The 25,917-nt window shown below is 35.2% G+C and overlaps 1 protein-coding gene across 3 annotated transcripts in view; it reads right to left on the reverse strand.

The window, feature by feature from the left end:
- HBS1L (HBS1 like translational GTPase) overlaps positions 1-25,917 on the reverse strand; it is a 96,308-nt gene that overhangs the window by 66,284 nt on the left and 4,107 nt on the right. The window contains exons 2-5 of one of the 3 annotated variants that reach the window (XM_006144340.3): positions 25,499-25,564; positions 22,828-22,956; positions 17,116-17,310; positions 13,738-15,890 (exon numbers count right to left, since the gene is read on the reverse strand). In XM_006144340.3, coding sequence (XP_006144402.1) covers positions 14,425-15,890; positions 17,116-17,310; positions 22,828-22,956; positions 25,499-25,564 — 1,856 coding nt within the window. In that variant the 3' untranslated portion in view covers positions 13,738-14,424. Of the gene's footprint in view, positions 1-13,737; positions 15,891-17,115; positions 17,311-22,827; positions 22,957-25,498; positions 25,565-25,917 lie in introns of those variants that run through there. The other 2 variants (XM_006144339.3, XM_027770238.1) reach the window with 2 other exon arrangements.

Raw genomic sequence — 25,917 nt, forward strand, 5'->3', positions numbered from 1 at the left:
TTCACATTTTTAATATCAACTATTTTTCTAAAAAATAAAATAAATAAAATAAACCCTGTTTGAGAAAAATCCAATAGCGGGGCAAGAAGGTGGCATGGTGGTTAATGGCACTGGACTCCCACATGGCTGACCGCAGTTCAAGTCCTGGACCTGGCATCTTGCTTTCTCACTTTCCCTCTCTCTTTCTCATTCTGTCCTTCTCTGGTCAAATTTATATAAATAAATAAATACATAAATAAAGTTAAATAAAATAATTATCTTTAAATAAAAGAAAAAGTCAATAGCAATCATTAAGAGTAGTCTCATGTCACACAACAATATGCATTCTATTGAAAACTATTTTCCAAGTAGATGGACAATTATAAAGTTTTAATGTATAAATAGTAAGATTATTCTGCGAAGACTTTCCTTTAAAACAATAATGCTATATATATTGGATCACTGGAAAAGTCACGACTCAAGTTTTATACAGAGCAACACAGAAAAAATACATCATGACTTTTCCAATGACCCAATATTTTAATTTTTGGCTTTTTCTGTGAAAAAAAAAAAAAGAGTATATGTTACTCATTTTATAGTTTTGGGGGTATTTTCTCCTTTGGTAAGTTTAAGGTAGCAAGAAAAACAACATTAGAAAACTAAAAGATTATTCCTCAATTTTACTCCCCAAATATATGCTCTCTGAGCAGTTCATTGATATGAACATATAGCAAAACTTACATGATAACCATTTAAAAGTTGTATATATTTGCTACTGGTAACTTTCAATGTGTATAAATGCTAATAAAATGAACTAAAATGTTACCTAAAGTAAGAAAACATGCAATACAGTTTAGAAATTACAGTTCTGGTTTATTACCATACAAAGCTAATTTTTATGTAATAAGTTCTCATTCTAAAATTAAAAACAAACAAAAAAAAAAAACACAAAAAAATATTTAAGAATTCCCTAAATGAAAAATAAAGGCAATTTCCTTCCAGCCTGTCCAGTGGTATCAGGTTGATACGGACAAAAGAACCATTATGCCTAAACTCCTAGTCTTTGGAATAGTCTGTCATACCACACACCCAGAACGAAAGTATTCACAAAAAGCTTCTCAGGACAGTTTAGTTTCACATTTAAAAGGGGGCTATCTCTTGGGATAAGGAAGCCAGATCCCACACAGACACCGTGCCTTGAAAAACATGCCATTCATGTCCAAAATCCTTACTAAATAAAGAAATCAAGAGACTGCGGCATGACCACATCCCATTGGGAGATGCTTTCTCCTTGTCTCTCTTCGTCTCTCTCTTTCTTTAAATGCATGCCGCCCTGGCAACCTAAAACATAATAGTACAAATAAATAAATAACAATAGTGATACAGACTATTTTTAAAAACAGAGAGAGTATCTCATCTAATAAGTACCCCTAGAAATAAGTATCCAGTTAAAGAGCCAAAGCAAAGATATTTTTATCTCATTCTTACATTATCCTTCATAAAAAGCTGTCTAAAAAAGAACTTTTCAAGGAAAATATTCAAACAGGACATAACAGCAACTACAAGAAGATATCCTAGCAATAAACAATGGAAAGAAAATGATGAAAAAGGAGATGATAAATACACAATAGATGAATGAGGAAAAAATAGGTTTTAAGTCCTATGATATCAAATATAAAACAAATATAGTATCTGGAAAAAAAATAGAATAAGACAAAAGCTTAAGAGACAGACACAGAAGAAAGAAAAAAGGATTAAAAATTATCAAGAGAAAAATCTGAAAAGCCAGCCAGCAATACTCAGGAGAAAAGCAGAAAAATGAAAAACAACTACAAATATAAAAGTCGCAGTAGAGGTAGGAGAATCTGGCTAGTTAGCCACATACAAGAATAGAAAACAGTAGCACAACAACTGCAAAGCCATCCAGGAGAGAAAGAGTGACACTAAACTACTATATGTCAATATATTATACAAATGTAGACCATGAAATTGCTTTCAAATATTTAGTAAGAAAGGGAACATTTTGCACAAGCATATTTGGTGTGAATAAGAAGACTAGATCAAAATGTCAAATCAAGTCAGAGACTTAACCATGAGAAATCACTCAATGTTTAAATAACTGTGGTTTAAAATTAATTGTGAGTACAAAATAAAATGAAAATACGACAAATCCTGACAATAAATAAAATGACTGAAAATCTCAGGAGATAAAGGGGGAGAGGGTAAGTATAAAAAAATGTAACTGATGAGCTCATTTTTTAAAGCTAGGACTCATTAAGTAACTGCTTAAAAGTTAGCAATTCAGGGCCAGTTAGAGGGGTGGTAGTTAAGATAGCCAGCTGGACCTCACACAGATGACTACATGGTTTGAGTCTCAGACCATGGCTTGAAGAAAACACACTGGGCAAATGTGTGTGTGTGTGTGTGTGTGTGTGTGTGTGTGTGTGCCCAAATCCAAGAGAAAACTAGAAGAGAAGGGATTGAAGTGTGGCCATCCAGGAGGGGGTAGAGAGTGCTTGCTCACTTTTTCTCTCCCTCACTCTATCTCTCTCCATCAAATACACATGCCCTATAGCAATTTTTTTAAGTTGATAATTCAGTTAATAGAAGTTTCAATATATTGTCAAAGGTATAAAGTTAATAGCACATCACAGTAAAGAAAAAGTCATTATCCAATATATACTTCCAAAAATACATAGTAGAACTAATGCTGAATGTGTACAACATAATGTAATGTTCAGTGTTGAAGATGATTATGTCTGTATATGTGATTGATAATCATACACTGCATGTATGCCCTGAAAAAAAACATGGCACATCACAAATTTTTTTATAATTATTTTATTTAACTTTGCTTATTTATTTTAATTTGACTGGAGAAGGACAGAGTGATAGAGAAAGCAAGCCGCCAGGCCCAGGACTCAAACTGTGGCTAGCCACATGGGAGTCCAGTGACTATAACCACTATGTCACCTGCCAGCCCCCCCAACCAACAACATTTTTAAAGGGTATAAAGTTGAATATCTGAGAACTTAAAATGTTAACCAAAATTATGAGAAATAGAAGTGAAGTATAAATAAATTAATTTCTTCATTTCTAATAATTAAAGATCGATATATATTGTTTAAAGTTGATAAATTAAAAATAAAGCTGGACTAGTCCATGGTGTGGTGGTTAAGGTGTCTGGATCCCACATGGCCAACTGCATGGTTGAATCCCAATACCGCAGAGCTTGAGAAACACACATGGTACACATGAGTGCACGCCCAAAATCCTGAGAAGAGGGAAAAATGCAGAAGAAGGGATCATGGTGTGACCATTCCCGTGGGGGGAAGGAGGGGTCACTTTCCTGCATGCTCTCTTATTCTGTCTTTCTCCAGAGAGTATATATGCCCTCTGGCAAATTTTTTTTTAAAATCAAAAATAAAGTATGCTATTACATTATGAGTTAAGATCAAAACAAACTCAGATCATATATTAAAATATAAGACTACAACTTATTACCAAGTAATAGAAGATATATTAGGTCACTGGAAAAGTTATAATGTATTTTTCTGTGCAAAAATGCATCATGACTTTTCCAATGACTCAATATCTATTATATTTATCCCATAAATGGGAAACCCATCTATTAAAACAGAGTCTCTGACAAACTCAAGTATAAATAAGTAGAGGAGACAAAAATAAACCAAACACTCAGTGACTCAAACACTGAAAGCAACAAGACAGACAAACAGAATCTATCCACTGTGGCAATCATGGATTTCAAACACTAAGAAAACTGTATTTAAGGGAAAAAAAAAAAAAAAGAAAACTAACAAAAAGATACTTACATGGAAAATACAAATGCATAGAAAAACAATCTATCTTCAGACATATAATCAAAATGTATAGGGTAAAAACTATGTAAAAGTCAAGTGGTATGGTGGTTAAAGCAGCTGGATCCCAAATGGCCAACTGCAAGGTTCAAGTCCCAGACTTGGTGGCTTGAAAACCACATAGGGTGCATGTTCATGTGTGCCCAAAATCCCAAAAGAAGAAATGGAAGAGAACGGATTGCAGTATCATCCCCCCGGGGAGTGATTACTCACTTTCTCTCTTTCTCTCCCTCTTTCTCTCAGGCAGCTGCACATAACCTCTAGCAATTTTTTTAAAATGTAAGAAAGAACACAGAACTCTAAATCAATTCAAAAAGTAACTAACAGAAACATTGTATTCTGTTTTCTACAAATGGAACAGTATTACTGACAAGTACCTATGAAACCATTATAGAATGACACTGGGCCACAAAGAAAAACCCAATGAACCTCAAAAAGTATGAGAGCACAGAACATATTCTATTAAAAGTGGCAGTAATCATAATGAAACTCCGACAATATTCTAGAAATTTTAAAACTCTTTCAGACTCTTGGCTTTAAAAGGAAATCAAAACAAAAATTTTGGATTACCCAGAAAATAATAGAAGGGTAAATTCATGAAGAAATTGGGACTGAAAAATGGGACTAAAGTACAAAGGTTTTCAGTGTAAAAAAAAATCTTGAAATCCATGTAGTTTTTTCAAAATACACATTTTCCACCAAACTTTTTTAAATAAATGCAGTATCCAAGGGGAATATCGAGACATAAGCAAATAAGGGAGAATGAGAATAATGCACATCTACTTTGAGGAAGTGGGAAGAAATAAGGATGGGGTTAAGATTCCAATTTAAATGTTTTTCATAAAACAGAGAGATCCGAGTTAATATGGCAAAATATTAGCTTTCTATTAAAACTAAATGGTAATTCCATGGGTGTTTTTGTAGTATTTGTAGACTGTTTTATGTTGTGATTTTATAAATTAAAACTAACTTCAAAGATAAAGAATTAAAAACACAAGGGACCAGCAGGTGGTATGGTGGTTAAGGGCGCTGGATTCCCACATGGCCAACCGTGCTTCGTCTCGGATCTGGAGGCTTGCTTTCTCACTCACTTGCCTTCTCTCTCTCTCTCTCTCTCTCTCTTTCTCTCTTTCTCTCTCTGGTCAACTTCAAAAAAATAAATCAATCAGATAATAACAATAAATAAATTTTTTTAAAAAAAATTAAAAACACAATTTAAGCTAAATATTCTACTCCAAAAAGTTAAAAAACAAAATGGAAAACATATTAAATCATAAACTGACAAAATAATGGAAGCACAACTAGTTATCAATCTAAGAACCAATCTTGGGGAGGAAAAACAAGATAAACTGCAAGGTAACAAGTGAAAAATAGCTGAGATGAAAGGAAAGGGATAAACAATCTATTTCAATGCTATTTACAGTCTTGAAAATAAAGAAAAGCTTTCTAAATTTTCTATTAACACTGTAACAAGAAAAAACTAAATCTCCCAAAGAGCACATATACATAGCTGTAAATTATTTTAGGAAGAAATTAAATTAACTTAAATAAAACTCATCACATTACAAGAGTAACCCACAGTAACCTACTGGAAATGTCTCCATATTATAAAATCAATACTCGAAAAATCTATGAAGATAATAATAAGATAAAATTTAATGTTACCTAAAATTTGTGTCATCTATGGATATAACATATTTTTTTCTCCAAAATTTATTGGTATTATTAAAATCCCAATAAAAATTCCAACTCAATTCTTTTCAGTAACTTGGAAAGTTGATTTTAAAGCTAAAATGGGGATAACTCGAGGAAAAAAAATGAGGAAAAAAAGCCCACAAAATATTAAAACCTAACAATAACAAAAAGCTACAGCAATTTAAAGTTTATCCAGAGCTCCAAAATATTAAGAGGAATTTAGTAAACGTCAAAGACTGCATTTCAATAAAGAATGTATATCTAATTTACCAAAAGGTACAACCCCTTAAAGAGGAAAGCAGTTGGTGGGGAAGATTCCTCTGTTAGCCCTTAGCAGGCAGGCAGATCAAAGACAGACACAAAAGGACACACACAGACACAGACAGACACACAAAGGCATCAGAAGAAACAGTCATTTGTTCAGTTATCTTCTATGTAGTGAACCAAATTTTCAAACAAACCCATATAAAAATGATAGTTTTGGATACATAAAATTAAGAAATTCTCTTCTAAAAAGAAACCTAAGATTTGACATACTAGGCCAGCTCTGCGGCCTGGTGGTTAGAGAATGAACCCACATGGCCAACTGTGCAGTTTGAATCTTGCTCAGCCCCAGTGGCTAGGAAAACATGCCAGGTGCAGGTGCATGCACACAAATACTCAAAATCCCAAAAGGATGCAGAAATGGAGAAGGGGTTACAGCATGACCATGCCCCACTGGGAGGTGTTTTCTCCCTCTCTCTTCCTGTCTCTGGCAAGAACATGTGTTCTCTGGCAAACAGAAAAGAAGGGAAGGGAGGGGAGGAAAGGGGAAGGGAGCAGAAGAGAGGGGAAGGCGAGTGGAGGAAAGTAGAAGGAAGGGAAAGGAAGGGAAGGAAAAAATGACAAACTGAAAATCACAAAAATTATTTTTCATGTATATAGCGGTTTTTATAAAGACTAATTTCCCTATTCTGTGTATATGTACACAAATATCCCTAAAAATCATGAAAGTTAAAGTAAAACAGCAGAAAATGAAGAAAGATTAAAAGCAGTTCTGAGCGGGGACAGCAGGTGACATGGTGGTCATGGCAGCTGGATCCCACATAGCTGTCTCTGCAGTTTGAGTCCTAGACTCAGCAGCTTGAAAAACATGCCAGGCACATGTGTGTGCATGCCCAAAATCCCAAGGGAAGAATGAAGGAAAGGGTACTGAGGCAAAGCCATCCCCTCTAGGGGGTGGTTTCTCATTCTCCCTTTCCCTCTCTGCCTCTCTCTGGTGAGTACACGTGCCCAAGAACAAAAACAAAATGTAATCTGAGAAAAGTACAGCTTTAAATATAGGACAGGACAGTCAGCCTCATTTGAGGCAGGATAGGAAATGAAAAAGTGTTTTCCAATTATCAGGTTGGAATAATACCAAAATGAGTAATAACCACATCTATGAGAATCTGTGCAGAAACATTCACAAACTGAGGCAAAGCAAATTAGTACAGCCGAATTAGTCCAGCCACTCACCACATAAAGTTTCAGTCAATGATGAACCATATACGTAATGGCGATCCCATATTACACCACACAACCTAGGGGTATAAGCCATATCATCTAGGTGTGTGTAAATATACTTGATGATGTCTGTACAAAGATAAAATTGCCTTACAACACATATCTCTGCACATATCCCAGTTGAAAAGCAACACATGGATGTACAACCTCTATTAATGGCAACTGGCCAATATCTATTAAAACTGTTTAGGTATTGGGTGGTTAGAGCAGTCAAGATGCATTTTTGCACAGAAAAATACATCATGACTTTTCTGATGACCCAGTATATACTACTAGCCTAGAAATTCAAATTCTAAAAATGTAAAGTGTTCATTTAGGCATCACTGCAGATAGCAACTAGAAAAGTTAAATTGCTCTTCAACAGGGGCCATTTAAGTAAATTATGGAGTGACCATGTTACAAAATTCTATGCAGCTTTGAAAAAGAATAAGGTTTCTCTTTACATGCCAGTAAAGAGCTGCTAAATGGTTTGCTTGGTGATACAGATGTACAAGTGTTCCAGCATCCTTCCATTTCTGTACAACTCTATATGTATGTTCACCTACATATAATGTGCAAGTCATTTCTGGAAAACTATAAAAGAAACAACTTAACAGTGGCTTCCTCTAGGGATCAAGACTGTGGGACTATTTTAGGAGAAAGTCTCACTTCTTACTTTAAATACTTTCCTGCATGTATGTGCCAGACATGTTCTATGTTTGAACACAGCTGAGAACACACAAAATGCTGGCACTGGTAGAACACATATAGGGGGAGGAGATGGGGAGCAGGGAGGAGACAATAAAAAATGTTATTACAACACACATACAATGTCTTATAGTATGTATACAAAAAAATTACATATGAAACACTGAGAATAGTTAATGCATGAGAAGAAAACAAGTCAAGAAAATTTTTAAGAAAAGAGGATTCAAAGTTAAAGGAAAAGAAAAGCAGCTAGAATGCCAGTTTGGAAACTAGGAAAGGGGGAAAAAGTAAAAAGGAAAGAAAAGCTAAGTGGAAAGTGTTCTGTATAGAAACAAAACCCCAGTTCTTGGCAATGAATTGTATCACATAACACAAGGGCTGTGAAGAACAACAAAGCAGGGTTACAAAACAGAGTGTAGTATGTATGTTTTGTAGGAGGAAAATTATGATTTCACTGGGGGTGAAAAAAAGTGACCTATTCATGCACATAAAGGTCCCCCTACCCTATGAATGGGAATAAAAGGATATCTAAATTAGAGTGATTAACCAGATGGGAAGGGGGAAGGAAGCCCAGAAAACTCAGGTCAGGAAGGCATAAAAATAGGAGTGTACACCAATAGTAACTAGTAGACTTGAGGGCTTAGAAAATAAGAATTTAGGGGCCAGCAGAGGGCGCAGTGATTACCGTCGCTGGGTTCCCATATGGTAGACTGTTTAAGTCTTGGACCTGGGTATGTGTGCGCACATGCTCAAGATCCCAGGAGAATGGAACAGAAGGGATTGTGGGGGTCATTTTTTACTTTGCCTCTTACTCTTCCCTCTTACAGTCTTTGTCTCTCCCTCCAGCGAATGAATGCACCCTAAGGCAAAAATCTCTTACAAAAATTAAAGAAAGAAAAACAGGAATTTAGACAGAGAAATGGAAAATTATTACAGTATGACTGGAGTTAATAAAATATTTTAGAGGGGACTAAACAGAAAAGCCAGTTAGATGTTTCAGAGATTTCGCCAAAAGCCTTTAACAGAAATGGGAGCTATAAAAGTACAAAAAAGGTACACTTTGATTCTCATTATTTACAGATTTCACATTTGTGAATTCACCTACTTGTTAAAACTTATTTTGAACCCCTATATCCCTACTCGGGGCACTTCTATAGTCACTGGACATGTGCAGAGCATTGAAAAAAATACTGGAGTTACACATGCAAGTTCCCCACTGAGAGTAAACAAAGCAACACTACCTTGTTTCATTTGGCCTCGCACTGTCAAGAAGTGTCCTTTCCGGGGTCTATTTAGTGTCTCTCTCTTTCCAGTTTTTTTTTTTTTTTTTTTTGGTAATTCTACTATTTAAAATGGCTTGCAAGCATAGTGTTGAAGTGCTACCTAGTGTTCCTAAAAACAAGAAATCTATGATGTGCCTTAAAAACAAAAGCATGTGTGTTAGACAAGGCATAAGTTATAGCTACAGTTGGTCATGAGGTCAAAAGTTAATTAAGCAACTACCCATAAATAATACATATTAAAGTAAGGTATCTTTAAAAAAAAATACATAAAATAAGATTATATATTGACTGGTTGACAAAAAATGTTGTGACCAGAGGCTCACAGGAATCAAACCCTATATTTCCTAAAAAAGGAATAGCTCAGTATTCATCTGTTTACGGTTCACAGTGATTTTATAAAACATAACTACCACAAATAACAAGAATCAATTACACGTATGCATGTGTGCACACACACACACATGCATGTACCTGTTTATAAGACAGAACTAACAAAAATGGTAATCAATTATAAATAGTAGGTAAGGGAGAAAGGAATGAAGAATGTTTCTGACTCTGGCACCAGAGGATGACGAAACTAACAATAAAGACAGGAAAACAGAAGAAGAGGCGAGTGCTTGGATGAGAAAAAGATGTCTGCTTTACAGAGTATAATGTTATATACGCCACACTGCAATATAATTGTGTGTTTATGTGTACATACCCCCGTCCCCTTGGAGGATAAGAATTATATCTTTGTTCATCTAGGTATACCTACTATTTCTAAAATGCTTTCCATTCAGTATTCTAGTAAATACAAATCAGTCATGTCAATATCAGAAATGTGCAGTTTATTAATTCTTTTACTGTTATCTCTGCAATCACTTTACTAATAATCATCATAACCTATACTTTAAACACTTCTGTGTGAGGCCTGAAAAGTGAAAATATAAAAACACATGTGACATACACACCTAATTATATTAACATAAAGAAAATATATAGTACACTAAAATTTGTGGAAAGCAAGCATGCTAGATGACAAATAGAAGAAATGCTTCACAACTAGGTGGTTTGATTTTTAATTTGTTTATAAAAACATAAAGCACTATCTTCAGCATAACTGATTAAAACACACCATTCTGAAATATCAACTTTATATAGAAAAACCTAATGAATTATCTCACACATTAAAAAAAAACCTATTTTAATTTATTTGAATGCAGTTTGTACAAAAATGTACATACACACTAAAAACATGACAAATCCTTTCCAACCTAAAAATTAAAATTACAACATACAACTGCATAAGCTGAGTCTTATATTATACATATACGGATAGTACAGAAATTCATATTAAGCCCTCCCTGTCTAGTCAACATTATCTGTTTATATACATTCACTGCTTCTATAAATAGAAAACAATTTTATAAGCAAATACATATTCATGTGACTCCAAAACAAAAAACCTGCTGATAAGTCTTTCTCAATATACAATGCATACTTGTTTATTCTCAATGTTCCAAATACATCTTTAGAGTCAATCTGAAAGATAAATGACCATATAAGAATTATCTTTCCCTTAACTGCATTTATCTTAAAAGCACCATACTAATTTTAGCCCCGATGTGACAATCAGTTGCACAACCTCCCAATGAGTATTAAAACTTACATATACTGGGAATAGTTATTAATATTTATATGAGAAGAGAAAAGGTAAAGAAAAATTTAAAGGAGAATTCAAGGCTGAAGAAAAAAAAGTGGTCAGAAGCTAGGAAAGGGGGAAAAGGTAAAAAGTAAAGTAATGTTAAAGAAATGAAACTCTGGTTTTGGCAACTGATTGTGAGAACCATATCCCAAAAAGCCAACTAAAAAAGACTTTTAAGTGCAAAAGGACAAAATGTCCATGAATAACATCAAATCTTATTTAAAAATAAAAAGAGCAAAAGTAGTACTTTTAAATTTTTATATTATATAAAATGTAATACTACTGGGTTGTTGGAAAAGTCATGACACATTTTTACATAGAAAAATAAGTCAACTTTTCTGATGACCCAATATTTCTAATCCTAAAGCAAAATACTCATGCATTTGATCCTAATGCAAATAAAAATGGCTTTGTATCTCAAAACTGGTATTTCAACTGGAAAATAAAACAAAAAACACATAGCAGACCTCAGCTACCAAGACAGCGGCCAGTCAAACAGCAGCTGGTACAGAATATGCACCGAGTGTGAACAGTCACTACCACTAGGACTGTATCCATCAACAAGTTTTTACCACGGGCTAATGGTCAAGGGTGGAAGGAGAGAGGTCTTCTTGATTTCGTCCTCTGAATTTCAGAATGAGATTGAGATGTTCCCTAAGTGAATAGGGCAAGTGCTTTCACATACATGTCTCACAGACCAGTAGTCAAGGCGAACAAAACACGAAGGCCAGCAACTTAATTAAACTATTGTTTCCTACCACTCTGAAATACAGAATTTTCCCCCCACACTAAGAACCTCATAAATAGTACAGTCCTATTCAGTCCCCAAAGGGAAACCTAGTTCTAAAAAATCTGCTATGTAACTTCAAAAACTACTGTATTCAGGCACGTGTGCATACGTGCCCAAGATTCCGAGAGGAGAATGGAGGAGAAGGGACTGTGACGTGGCCATCCCCTATGGGGGGTGATTTCTCACTTTCTGTCTCTCTGTTTCTGTCTTTCTGGCATGTGCCCTATAGCAAAAACCTCTTTAAAAAAAAAAAAAAAAAAACCTACTGTATTTACACTTAAAAAATTCATGTGTTATAAAAAAAAGGAAAAATAGTACCATAATTCTACTTCAATATGAATCAAATAAGAATTTGTGGATTCATGTGCAAACTAAGTCACTTATGTGGTATTTATTCTATTAGGAATTACTGTCAACTACAAACTCTTAAAATACAATTTATTTCTAAATTGGAAACTGCCAATATGTAAATCTACTTGATGACCCATTACTAACTCAGTATTACTAAAACATTTGATCAAGATTTAAGATTGGTAAAACAAACTCAGGAGTTGGGGTAATCCAAATTTTAAAGTTAATCAAAAGATATACCATGAGATTTACATGCATTCTAAGCATCTACAATATGTCCACTGAAATATGCAATTAAAACCAAACCTAGACATCACAAAATATCAAGAAGTGTCTGGTCAAGAACAATGAAGACATAATGCCATCGTAACATTTCCCACCAAAAAACTGGATATAAAAATGTAAGAACAGGGACCAACAGATGGCATATGGTTATGTCACAGGACTCCCACATAGTTGACCACGGTTTGAGTCCTGAACCCAGCAACTGAAAACACACAACAGGTACCTGTGCATGCATGTCCAAGATCCCAAGAAAAGAATGGAGAAGGGACTGCAGTGACCATCCCCAATACAGAGCGATTTCTCGCTTTCTGTCTCTCTGCCTCTCTCTGTGTCTCAGACGAGCACATGCACCCTATAGCAAAAATCTCTCTTAAAAAAAGAAATGTAAAAACATTGGAATGTCATTCTGAAGATGAACAGGAACAAAAAATAATACAAAAACATTATCAAATGCATAGTGAAGTAGCTGCCAGAGAAAAATATATTTTTTACTAGGAAATGGCTATTTTATATTCATTAAGAAAAACCATTTTAAATATTGGTGACTTTTTTTGCAAAAACTACTAATAACTGGCATCATTTATGCAAAAAAATCCTAATAAGCAATTTTCCTTGCATTTCTGATTTCTGGAAATTATTAATTTAAATTGGTCAGATGTTAATTCTTTTTTTTTAAGAATTATTTTATTTAACTATTTATTTATTTGTTTTAATTTGACCAAAGAGGGACAGAGTGAGAGAGAGAGTGGGAAAGTGAGAAAGCAAGCCACCAGGCCTGCGAGTCGAACCACAGTGAGCCATGTGGGAGTCCAGCACCCTTAACCACCATGCTACCTGCTGGTCCCCAGATGTCATTTTGCTATTTCTCTAAGGCAGTGGTTATCGAGTACAAATCAAAATTATCTTGGGATCATTCTGAAAATACATTCCCAAGTGCCATCTCTTAGAGCATGGTTCAGCAAGTCAAAATCACAATGTATGTGTTTTGAAAAATTCCCTCCAGGATTTTGACTTTTTCTCATTTTTTCCTTTAACTGCCAGAGGGCTCGTGTGCTCAAACGAGAAACAAGGAGGTGGTAGAGGGATGCACCCCAGTAGGACAGGGTCACACCTGAATCCCTCCCCCTCCATCATTTCTTCATCCTATAAGCTCCAGTGATTTCAACTGCTAATTAAGGATCCCCGTTTTATGGAAAAATTACATTCAGTCAGCCCTCCATACCTGCAGGTTCCTCATCCATTGATTCAACCAACCAAGCATCAGTGTACAGTCTCATTTTATATATAGGACTGGAGCATCCAAGGATTTTGGTATTCATGAGGGTCCTGGAACCAATCCTCCACAGAAACTAAGGGACAACTATATTTATTCTATAGTCTATAAGATCTCTCTTGATCTGCCACTGCTGATCACCCTTTGTCATTATAGAGCACAAAGTTATTGGTAACAAAAACTAAACACTATATAACTATTATGAAAAAAAAAAGTTGAAGCAATTTGATAAGATTGTCTACTCAAAGAATATGCAACCATACTTGAAATTACTTTTTATATATATTTATTTTAAATTGTACATTTAGGACAAAAGGTTTTGAAAATGTATAAAAATAATTTATGTATTAATCCAACTTCAGTATTTACATGGTCCCTTAAAAGATTTTCATTTTATTATCATCAAAAATGCATTTTAAAGACCTCTACAGTACTTTCAAAAATCAGGAATTTTAAGATTTCCTAGTAGAAAAATTTTAGTATTTACCTACAGAAAAATAATAAAACTTGGAATGATATTAGTAATATCTTAAAATATAAATGTCTCAGCTATGCCACATATAAGAATAATCTTCACCCTCACTATAATATTCCCAAGTAGTAGCATTTTCGCTTAACAAAGCACAAAAATATTTTATAGGAGAAAATATCTCACTGTAAAAACTTATTAAGTTGAATGCTTCACACAAAAATATCAGGCTTAATTTCACAATATTAAGTTCCCACATGTGCTTTGTAAACATATACTCATTATAGACTATCAATTTAAATAATCCAGTTTTCACTAAAAGAAGATAGTTTAAAAAAAATTCAGTGCAAAAATACATATCAACTAAAGTTGTCATCAACGGACTTAAGACAGTTTTAGTACAAAAATCGCAAGTTGAATCCCATATATAAAGTGATTCTTTAAAGACTAAATTATTTCAAATAAAAAGCTCTACAACAGAAATCAAGTTTTCCTTTTGTTACTATTCTCTAGTAAATGCTTTCTTTTGATTAGCTTTTACAATGTCATCAGGAGATGCTGATTTGAAGTCGAATGGTGTTATTGCTACAAGAGGACTTATTTCTCTGTCTTTCACATCTTGAACTTGTCTACTGTAAAGAAAAGTCTTATAGAGGTCAAGGGTGCGTCGTTTGCAGTTTTTCAGTGGGTAACGAAGACACAGTGTGGAAGCAAAAGCTGATGGTCTAGCAGCAAGGGCCTTAGTCCAAGAGAGAGAAAAAGGTGGTTTCCTAGCCAGAGAATTGTTGCTGTTTTTCTTATTATCCTTAGCAGAATTGGATTTTTTCTCTAACTTTGAACTTACTACTTTATTTTCAGGTACTGGAGCAACAGAATAGTCTGTAGGCTTTGGAAGAAAATCTGGAGTTTTAATAAGGACACTAAGATCAATATTTGAATCTGTTCCAGGAGATCTCAGTTCAGATAAACTGATTTCAAAGGAATCTTTCTTAATCTGAGAGTTGTCTACATCAATTGTTTCTGCAATCAGATCAGAAAGTGACAAATTCTCAAGGTCTCTTGTGGGAGAAACTTGACAAAATGCCAAAGATGACAGAGATCCTGTTAATTCTGATATTCCAGTTGAAGACTGACAGTGATCTGCCAGATGTGACAGGGAAAAGGATCCCAAACTCAGATCTGTGACACTCGCAGACGTCTGGTTACAAAGATCAGACAAAGTAAAGTGCTGGCTTGGGCTGTTTTCTTTGTGTTCCAGGAATGATTCAGGAAGGGATGAACTTTCACACTGGGAAAACTGCAAACCATCATTTCTAAAAATGTAATTCATGGCACTTTGTTCAACTAAAGGAACACTTCCAACTTCAGTATTTTTACTAGTATTTAAGTTATCAAAAGTATTTTCCAATGAGCTAGTTAAATGCAAAGAATTACTTAAATTTCCTAAGCTATTTTGTACCGAAATGTTTTGGAAATCAGGCAGTGAACTATTTTGAATAAATAATGAATCATTAGGTGTTGAGCTCTTTTTTATCATTAAGGACTTTAAATCTGGTATTCCTTTAAACGCAGAATCTTCTTTAGAAACACATTCAGAGACAGGAGGTCTTAAATCAGTATCTAGATTCTTGGAAAGTGGACTTCCCAAACTATCTGTGGACGATAATCTGACTGATGGCTGATTATTACAAGAATCTCTTGGCATATCATGAATTAGGTCAGCTAGTGAAAGCTCTTTTGTTAACTTACATGATTCTAGCTTCTTTTCACTTTTAGGTCTGTCAAGTTTCTTTTTTCTATGGAGTAAATAGTGACTTGGTGCAACTGAAGAATTATGACATAATCCATATTTTGCTAGAGAGCTAGAAAAATCAAAGGGTTTGTCACTGCAATTCAAATGATTTGCTGATTGAGGACAAGAACTTTGAACATTATCAGCTAAAGCTTTGGAGGAAGAAAATAAGACTCCTTACCTTACAAGAGCCATTAATTTTCAGATGAATAGGTTGGCATATGCAGAAGATGGTCACAGCAACCAAAAGGAAACATGAAATGAGGCATTTAATTACTAAATGCTTCTTTCGATTATGACATGAAAAAAGTGACACTTGATCATTATTTATATTCAACATTAAGTGAACACTAAAAAAAAGGAATATTACCTTCTTTTAATAATCTATTAATAAAAAGACCTTCATACTTTATTCATTGATATATGCAAATGTAAGTAACAAGTCAGTCAATTTTCTAATTTTCATAAAATTTAACAATATAAGGTTTTTACCATAATTAAAATACAGCCAGGACTGTCTCAAATTCAAAACTTCTAAAAAAAAAAAAATAATGAAAAAAACTAGGTTCATTTTCTTCTGTATCTTAATGCATTGAAAACAAACAAGCAAATAAATACACCCTGTAATTTCTACTATCATCTGGGATGCACTCTGTAATAGACTTCTTCCCATAATTTTGAGTAAAATTAGCACATACCCATATCCATTCTAACCCAACAACAGCAAAAAAATCTCACTCATTAACAGAGTGTATGCAACTACACAGGTTATAAGAAATATCAACATAGCTAACAATCATCATGTTCCTAATGGCAGATTTCGTACCGATTTATATAACGGTATCTCAGATTCCTTCTTATATTCACTAAATCACAAATTTAATCTGAAGTTCTACAAGTTCAAAATTGAAGATCTGGCCATGAAATGTAAGAGTAGTATAATGATACTTATGATATTTAAATCAAACAAAAATATACATTTATATATGATATAAGCACAAAGGGATTTTATAACATTAATTGACTTGGTTAAATTCCATTACTATCTCATTAGAGTAAAAAAAAAACAATAATTAAAAGTTCTCTAAGACACTAACAAGAAGGGAAAAAAGTTCATTTTCTCTGATTTTAACTTCTCTATGTCCTGTTAGTTATGCAAACAAGTAATGAAATAACCAAAAACCTGGCTGTAAGAAGAAGGGAACATAGCTTTCTGCTTAAAAAAAAAATCACAAACTAGAGAATTAACTTAATATTCTGGAGGTACTACAGCATGCAAGATTTTTCTCAAAGGTTGAAGCAAACTAAACTAATTTTTTCCCAACAGCTCAAGCAAATTAAAACCACTCTTTAAGCATTAACTATGTAAAACAACTGAAAAGAGAATAAGTAAAGGCATACCTTTGGCCATTTTTCCTGCAGACACTGTTCCTTCACTCTTGTCTTTCAAATTCTGGATGCTATTTTGTTCCAGAACCACTGACAAAGCCTTCTCCACATCAAACCTGTTCTTCAGAACTGCTTCAATCAATACTTCATCTGATACAGCATCTCCAAGTATCTCTCTCATGTGATCAAGGCATGAATAAAGACGAGCTAGAAAAAACAAGGATTAAAAGTTCTACTAAATGGTGCCATGAAAGCACTCTCAATCTTCAAAACTGATAAAAGGATGTGAAACTGTACTAGGATATTGAACTCTCCTTTTTCTTTGGGAAAAATTACTTATAATAATATTTTCATTGAGACCAGCAGTTTGGTGAAATGATTACATCACTAGACTCCCACATTGTCGACCATGGTTCGAGTCCCAGACCCAGCGACTTAAAACTCACACCAGGCACATGTACCTGAGTACCCAAAACCCCAGGAGGAGAAGAGACTATGGAGTGGCCACACACCCCCCAGCGGGGGAATGATTTCTTGCTTTTGGTCTCTCCCAGTCTCTCCGGCGAGTGCATGCACCCTATAGCAAAAATCTCTCTAAAAAAAAATAATAATAATAAATAAATAATATTTTCATCTATAATATATACATCTTTCCTTATCAGAGGAAAAATTTCATTTATTAAGAAATCACTAGAAGCCAGTCACAGTGACATAGCAGTAACACAATGCTCCACAAGGCCAAAGCCTCGTGATAAAGTCCTAGATTCACTTACTGCAGTCTCCTTGTAAACTCTAGGCTCACGCACGCGTGCCTGTGATCCTGGCTGGCTGAGGCTGAGAGTGTTTTACGGCACTGGGAGACCTCCCTGTTGTGGGGGTACATAAATCTGTGTCTGTCTCTCTTCCTGTCATAGAAAAAGTACATGAACTTTATTTTTTTTAAAGAGAGATTTTTGCTATAGGACACGTGCACTTGCCAGAGACAGACAGAAAGCAAGAAATCACCCCCCAGAGGGAATGGCCACATCGCAATCCCTTCTCCTTCATTCTCCTCTCAGGATCTTGGATACACATGCATACATGTCTGATGTGAGTTTTAAATCACCAGGTCCGGGACTCAAACCGAGGATGACTACATGGGAGCCCAGTGATAACCATTATGCCATCTGCTGGTCCCCATGAACTTTCTTTTTAATTACTATAATAAATCTCCTGAATAATACTGACTAATGCTTGAAAAACATGTCAAATATGTACAAGAACATTTATTTCTCAGTCAACAATGATGGTGTCTGCACTGATCATTTTCCCCATATTGTAGATAGCAAGGGGTGCACGTGGGACTATCTCTAGCTAGTTAGTGAACTCAGTTAATAAGTAAGTATATTTCTGATACTTCTTGAATTCTACCTTAGGCATTCTTATAGGTTATCTTCAGTTTCCCCAGCCAACTAAAATCATCCTTAAAAAAAAGAATTATTTATTTAATTTGTTATTATTATTACTACTGTTTTCATTTGACCAGAGAGAAATCAAATGAAAAGGGAAAGTGAGAAAGCAAGCCACCAGGTTTGGGACTCAAACCACAGTCAGCCACGTGGGAGTTCAGCACCTTAACCATCACACCATCTGCCAGCCCCCTAAAATCACCCTTAATGACAAAAAAAAAAAAGGCAAAAAAATCTAATATAAAAATGCCATGGGAACCAGCAGTTAGCATTAATGGCTATGTCACTGGACTCCCACGTAGTCAACCGCGGTTCACGTCCTGGACCCAGTGGCTTAGAACTCACGCCAGGCACATATGCGTGCGTGCCCAAGATCCTGAGAGGAGAATGGAGGAGAAGGGATAGCAGCGTGACCATCCCCCTTGGGGGTGATTTCTCGCTTTCTGTCTTTATGTCTCTTTCTGTCTGTCTGGCGAGCACATGCGCCCTATAGCAAAAAACCTCTCAAAAAAAAAAAAAAAATGCCATAATAAAAATAAAGGTGCCCAAAGGTGCCCAATAGATTAAAAGAATGTACATTCATTTTAAATTTTTTAAAAAACCAAATCTGAAATTATCTATACAGTACTTAAGAATTTTCATTTTCTGATAACTGTTATTATAAAAAGTAATTATTAATAATATACATTGGTATGTCCAAGAAAACAGAGGTAATTTTTATCCCTGGAATCTAAAACAGTATCTGGTATCTAGTGGCCAATGAATAAACATGAATGAATATATCTACTGGATCTCAGAAAAATCATGATGCAATTTTGCAAAGGAAAACACACCATGCTTTTTCCAAATGACCCTATGTCTACATTTGTACAGCACTGAACAATTTTCACAATACTTCTACACATATTCACTTTATAATCCTCCTAATAACTCTATAAACTAGACATACACAGATATATTAGGCAGCTAGATATATATAGCTATATTGGGCAACTTCTAATTTATGAAGATAAGATTAAAAATCATGAGACTACTTAGCAATAATCAAAACAAAATTGAGGTCCTCAGACACTACTCCACAAAAGCCTTTTCATAGAACACAATCTATATTGCACTTTCCATGTTTACATGTTGAATGAGGACTCTACTGGCAATATCTTTACTTTTAAAAACAAAAGTTTAAAAAAAAAAAAAACTATTTGATATTGTTCTTCAAGTTCCATTGTTTTAATCATTAAATGTAAATTCCAGGGCCAGCAGATGGCATAGTGGTTATACCACTGGACTCCCACATGGCCAACCACGGTTCGAGTCCTGGACCCAGTGGCTTGAAAATCACGCTGGGTGCATGTGTATGTGTGTGTGTGTGCATGCCCAAAATCCTGGGAGGAGAAGAGATTGTGGCATGATTATCCCCCGACCCTGGGGAATAATTTCTCACTTTCCCTCTCTGTTTCTCAGTCTCCTTCTCAGTTATCTCTGTCTCCCTCTCTCCAGGAAGTGCACATGCACTGAGGCAAAAAACTTATTAAAAAAAAAAAACAAAGTAAATTCCTCTGGGCCAGTCATGTAGCCAGTGGGTTAGGAAAAGTCAGCTGTGGTCCAAATACCAGCCCTGCTGGCTTGAAAGAATGCATCAGGCACATGTACATGCATGTCTAAAATCTTGGCAGGAAGGAGAAATGGAGGAGGAAGGAAAGGACTGCAGTATGACCACACTCCACTGTGGGTGCTTTCTCCCTCTCCCTCTCTGGCAAGAACATGCATTGACAACTTATTTATAAACAAATGAATGAATGTCTCAAATATTGAAGCAATTCCACTTTGTTTCAGTCCAAGATCAAATTTAAAAGGCTAAGAAGCTATACTAGAAAAATAATATCTACTTTATAAATACATGAATTATTAAAACTAGAACCAAAAATTAGCATAACTAGCCCTAGAGTCTCTTCTAATTACAGTATCTATTTTCTATACATGCACAACAAAGTGAAGTGAGGGAGTTAAAAGTAAAGGTTATGGAATTAAGCTGACTTGGTTTATCCCTAAAGCCATTTACTAGCTGCTGCAACCTCCACCAAGTTATCTCTCTGTGCCTCATTTTCCTCCTTTATAAAATAAGGACAATAACTGTCCTTCCTTGTGAGGTTGTTCTGAAGATTAAACTAAGGGGTCTTCATAAAGTTTGCAAAAAAAATGCACATTGTAAAAAAAAAAAAAAAACTATGCATGAATTTCAAATTTTTGGCACCAAAATAAACTTATACATTAATTCTATTTCTCCATGACTTTAAGAAGTTCTCTCATATGTTAATAACTGAACGGCACTTTGAGCAGCACCAGCAGAACATGTAGCAAAAGTTAGTCACAATATTATTACTGTCATCATGCAAGTACTTTTATACATCAGGTTATGTCAGGTTTCTTTCTCTAACACAACTTTGAATTTCCTAACTCCTCAGTCATTATCCACTAAGGTCCAGGAGACAAAAAACAGGACTTCTATTCTATTCTTACTCTCTCACTCCACAACGTTAACTGTAACCATCTGTTTAAAAGTATACAAGTAAATACTATTGAGAGTTCATGTAAAAGCTCCTCTACAACGTTTATGCAGACTTTCAAATGGATTTGCAGAGTAGACAAATTTTTTCTTTCTTCTACACTTGTTTCCCTTTCTGCTTTCTTATTTTATATATTAACACATTTTCTTGATTTGATTAGAAGCTAGAATCTATTTTATTGATTTGGTCAAATATCACCTTGTAGAGTCACACATTCCTTCCTTCTGTTTTCAAATTAATTATAACACATTTTCTATTTAAAAACATTTATGGAATAAGGCCTGCCACAATGACTCAGGCAGCAGAAGTGCTGCTGCAGGAGACTGGAGACTATGAGAAGGCTCCAGGACTGGGTCTGGGTCTACCTGTGCATGATAAGTAAGCCCACAACCTCTTCTGGCTGCAGGGCAGGGGGAAAACTGCAGCATGAGGATCTTATCGAGGGTACCTACCTCACCCTGCTCTGAAGAAATAAATAAGCTTAAAAAATATATAATATAGGGGACGAACAGTTAGTGTAATGGCTACATCCCTGGACTCCCATGTAGTCACCCACAGTTCAAATCCTGGACCTGGCGGCTTAAAACTCACGCAGGGTGCGTGTGTGCACGTGCCCAAGATCCCGAGAGGAGAATGGAGAAGGGACTGCGGTGTGGCCATCCCCCCTGAGGGGTGATTTCTCACTGTCTGTCTCTCTGTCTATATATATATATATATACATATATATAATATAAAAATTTAAAAACTATAGAATAAAGCCACAAACCACAGAAAGAGCAAGTCAGCTCAGATCTACTCACTATCAACACATGGCACTACAGTTAAACCTGGCCATTTTAGTTCTGCTATCAATCTATGATATGAATGCTGTTTGAAGCAGTGTCATATTTCAAACTTTTAAAAGAAAGCCAAATTATAAAGATCTTTGTTAAAACATTTAAGAAAGTTGAAAATAAACAAATTCAGAACCAACGTCACTTTTTATAAATTCTAGTTTGAAATCTAATTTACACAGATATGAACAATCACAACATTCACATAGTGTTACTTCAGATTTCAACTTTAAAAAACAAAAATAGCCTCTTGAGACCTAACATGTTTGTAAGTAGAGTTTCTAATCATAAACTCCCTATGTAGCTAACAACAACAACAAAGAAAAAATTTCTTTTTTTTTTTTTGGAGAGGTTTTTGCTACAGGGCGCGTGCGCTCGCAGGAAAGACAGAGAGATACAGAAAGTGAGAAATCATCCCAGGGGGTCTGGCCATGTCGCAATCCCTTCTCCTCCATTCTCCTCTCAGGATCTTGGGCACGCACGCAAACACACCCAGCGTGAGTTTCTAAGCCACCAGGTCCAGGACTCAAACTGCAGTCGACTACATGGGAGTTCAGCAACAAAACCATTACGCCAACTGCTGGTCCCAAGAAAAAATTTCTTATAATAAATCACAAGAATTTCTCTTCTATTGGAAAGACTGAAAGAATGGGACAGTTAAAACAATATTAAATAACCATACAAACAACTTTTCACAAGGCAGTTAAATATACCCCTCACAAAATCTATTAAAAATGTGAATTTTCCTTGAAGATATAACATATATTTGTATTGTTATCAGTCACTATTATGAACAATCACCATAAAATTGGTAAGTTCTGATCTATTTGGTCATTAATCATTTTCAGGTAAGAAACAGATACCATACTTTTATGATACCTTGATCAGTTCCTCTTAGCTGATGGTTCAAAAGTGCATTGGAAGATGCTTTCAGATCTTCATAATCATTTTCTTCTACAGGCTCAACAACTGAAGGTTTGTCACGTCGTGAGTAAATAAACTGAGCAGCTGGAATATAAGATTGAAGAATGTTATAGTATACCCATTTCTTTTTTTCTCTTTTTTTATTGATTTCTGCTCTAGGGTACATATACTCACCAGACAGAGAGAGAGACAGAAAGTGAAAAATTGTCCCCGGGGTGGGGGTGGGGTGGGTATGGCCACACCACAATCCCATCTCCTTCATTCTCCTCTCAGGATTTTGGGCATGCACACACACATGACTGGCCTGAGTTTCAAGTTGCTGGGTACAGGATTCAAACCATGGTCAGTCATGTGGGAGTATAGTGCTTTAACCACTACACGCCACTTGCTGGCCCTCTATCATTTTTTTTTAAAAACAAACATTAAGGATCCTGATCTACCACCTGTAGTCAGTTATCCATACAACATATTCATGAATGAAAACAAAAACACATTGAGACAAAACACACCATACCCTAAATCCTGCTCAAATGTCCTTACTATTTATTAATCTCTTGACATATTTTTCCTTTTCTCCAGTCTCCAAGACCATTCCATTAAATCTGCTTCCTCCATGCTTTTCAAAACTGCTTTTCCTATTAGTTCATCCTTGCCAACTATCCTATTTTCCCTAAAATTTTCTCTTCTTTGGTAAACTTTCTTATTTGCATAATTAAGAAAACACTAGGTTAATTTTTCATTCCTCAATAGTTAATACTTTTGCTTGAACCTGAAAGTTTACTGAAAACATAGGCTTTAACTTTTGAACGACTCATGTTTCAATGATAACTGATACTGTGTGTAGGGCTACACACCGCTGACTTTCACACAGCAGTCTGCACTGCTATGCAACACTGGCAGTGTCATCACTCAGTATGTAAGTGGGTATTAAACGTTTTACTAAAAGGAATAAAGACAGGGGCTGGCAGGTGGTGTGGTGGTTAAGGGCGCTGGACTCCCACGTGGACAAGCGCAGTTCAAGTCCTGGATCTGGCGGTTTACTTTCACACTTTCTCTCTCTTGTGCTCTCGTGCTCTCTCCCTCTCTGGTCAAATTAGAAAATGGACTAAAAAAATTTTAGATAAAATAATTATTTTTTTTTTAAAAAAAAGGAGGAAAGACAAACTAACAATGTGTCAATATGTGCTGGAGTATCATAAAGTGAGCAAAGGAGAAAAATCATCAGTCATGCCCAAAATATTGCTACTTCTACCTCAAATGATATGCACTGACCTCAATCTTGGAGACCATCCAGGGTGAAGAAATAAAATCTGGGAATATGGTAAGGACAAAAATACAAATACCACATTCAAAAGGCAAGTGTTATTAGGGAGTTTACATTTTTTTAGCTTATGGTGAGAGCAGTAACATATTAAGTCTAACACTTAGAGGTCCAACATTTGACTGTTACAGGTTTTCAGAAAGGCATGATTTATAAAAGAAAGTACATACAAAATTTATATGTAATACATAGACTACAAAACTATGGAGGGTAAGCAGGTGGCATGGTGGTTAAGGCACTGAACTCCCCCATGGCCAACGGCGATTTGAGTCCTGGATCTGAAGGTTTGAAAATCACAACAGGCATGTGATTTTGGGCCCAAAATTCCAGGAGGAGAATGAAGAAGGAACTGTTGTGTGGCCATTCCCACTGAGGGGGGGAAGGGGGCGGATTTCTATAGTGAAAACTTTTTTTTAAAGTTACATATTACAGTCTCTCCTTATCCATGGTTTCACTTTATGCCACATAGCACAAATATATTTTAAGAAAAAGACACCACATTCATATAACTTTTACTACAGTATAGTAATCATTCTACTGTCCTTATTAATCTCTTACTGTGCCTAATTTATAAATACTTTATTCCAGATATGTACATACAGGAAAAACCAAAGTATATACAGGTTTTGATACTATCAGTTTCAGGCATCAACTTAGGATCTTGAAATGTGTTCCCCTCAAATAAAGGAAGAATAATACAAAGCTTTTATAAAACACTCTAGGGTCAGCCCAGTAACCTAGTGATTAGGGGAGTTGCATACCACATGGTTGATCACAGATCAAATGCTGGCCCTCACAGCTTGAAAAACATACTGAGCGTGTGTGCATATTTTTGAAAATCTCAATAGGATAAAGAAATGGAGAAGGAATTGCAGCGTGACCACATCTCATTAGTGGGCGCTCCCCCACGCTGGTGAGTATACACACATCCTCTAGCAATTAAAAAGCAAAATAAAACAAAAAACTCTAGTCCTAGAATGACAATAATACTTGACATTTTAAAACATCTAAATAAGGGAAATTTTTTTTCTAATTTTTTCAAGGTTTTTGCCATAGGGCACATGTGCTCACAGGAGAGATAGTGAGAGGAAAAATGAGAAATTACCCCCCAGGGCAGATGGCCACACCACAATCCCTTCTCCTCTATTCTACTCTTGAGATTTGAGGAATGCACACACACGGGCCCAGAGTGATTTGGAAGACGCCAGGCCTGGATCTCAACCTGCAGTCAGCCAGCCCTGTGGGAATCTAACACCTTAATCACTGTGTCACTGCTGGATCCTCAGATTATTTTTGTAAATTCACCTGTTGATGGCGAAATACAATAATCATCTTCTACAGACTGGCCATAAAGATCATCATCTTCAAAGTCTAAAATAAAAACAAAAGAGATAAATTAATTTATAAGTTTTTACATTATCAGTTACTAATAAAGAAGTATATGAATTCTTTCCAAAATAAATTGTTAATAAAAATTAAAAGTACTCAGGCTTACTTTTTCAAAAAGTTCTAAGACTTTCATGCACAAAATAGCTAAGTACTGACATTCTATACTTATGAAGATAAACATGTTTTATTTCAGTTTTTAATTAACTGGGCTTTAAGTTTTTCCAAGTTTTCACCTAATGTGATAAAAAAATAATAATAATCCTACAAACATTACATGTGATAGTCTTTCTAGCATTGATGAATATCTAAAACAAGCCAGCCATTCATTTTTTTTT

This window comes from Tupaia chinensis, unplaced genomic scaffold (genome assembly GCF_000334495.1).
Source record: "Tupaia chinensis unplaced genomic scaffold, TupChi_1.0 Scaffold000117_2, whole genome shotgun sequence".
In the NCBI taxonomy this organism is placed as follows: Eukaryota; Metazoa; Chordata; class Mammalia; order Scandentia; family Tupaiidae; genus Tupaia; species Tupaia belangeri.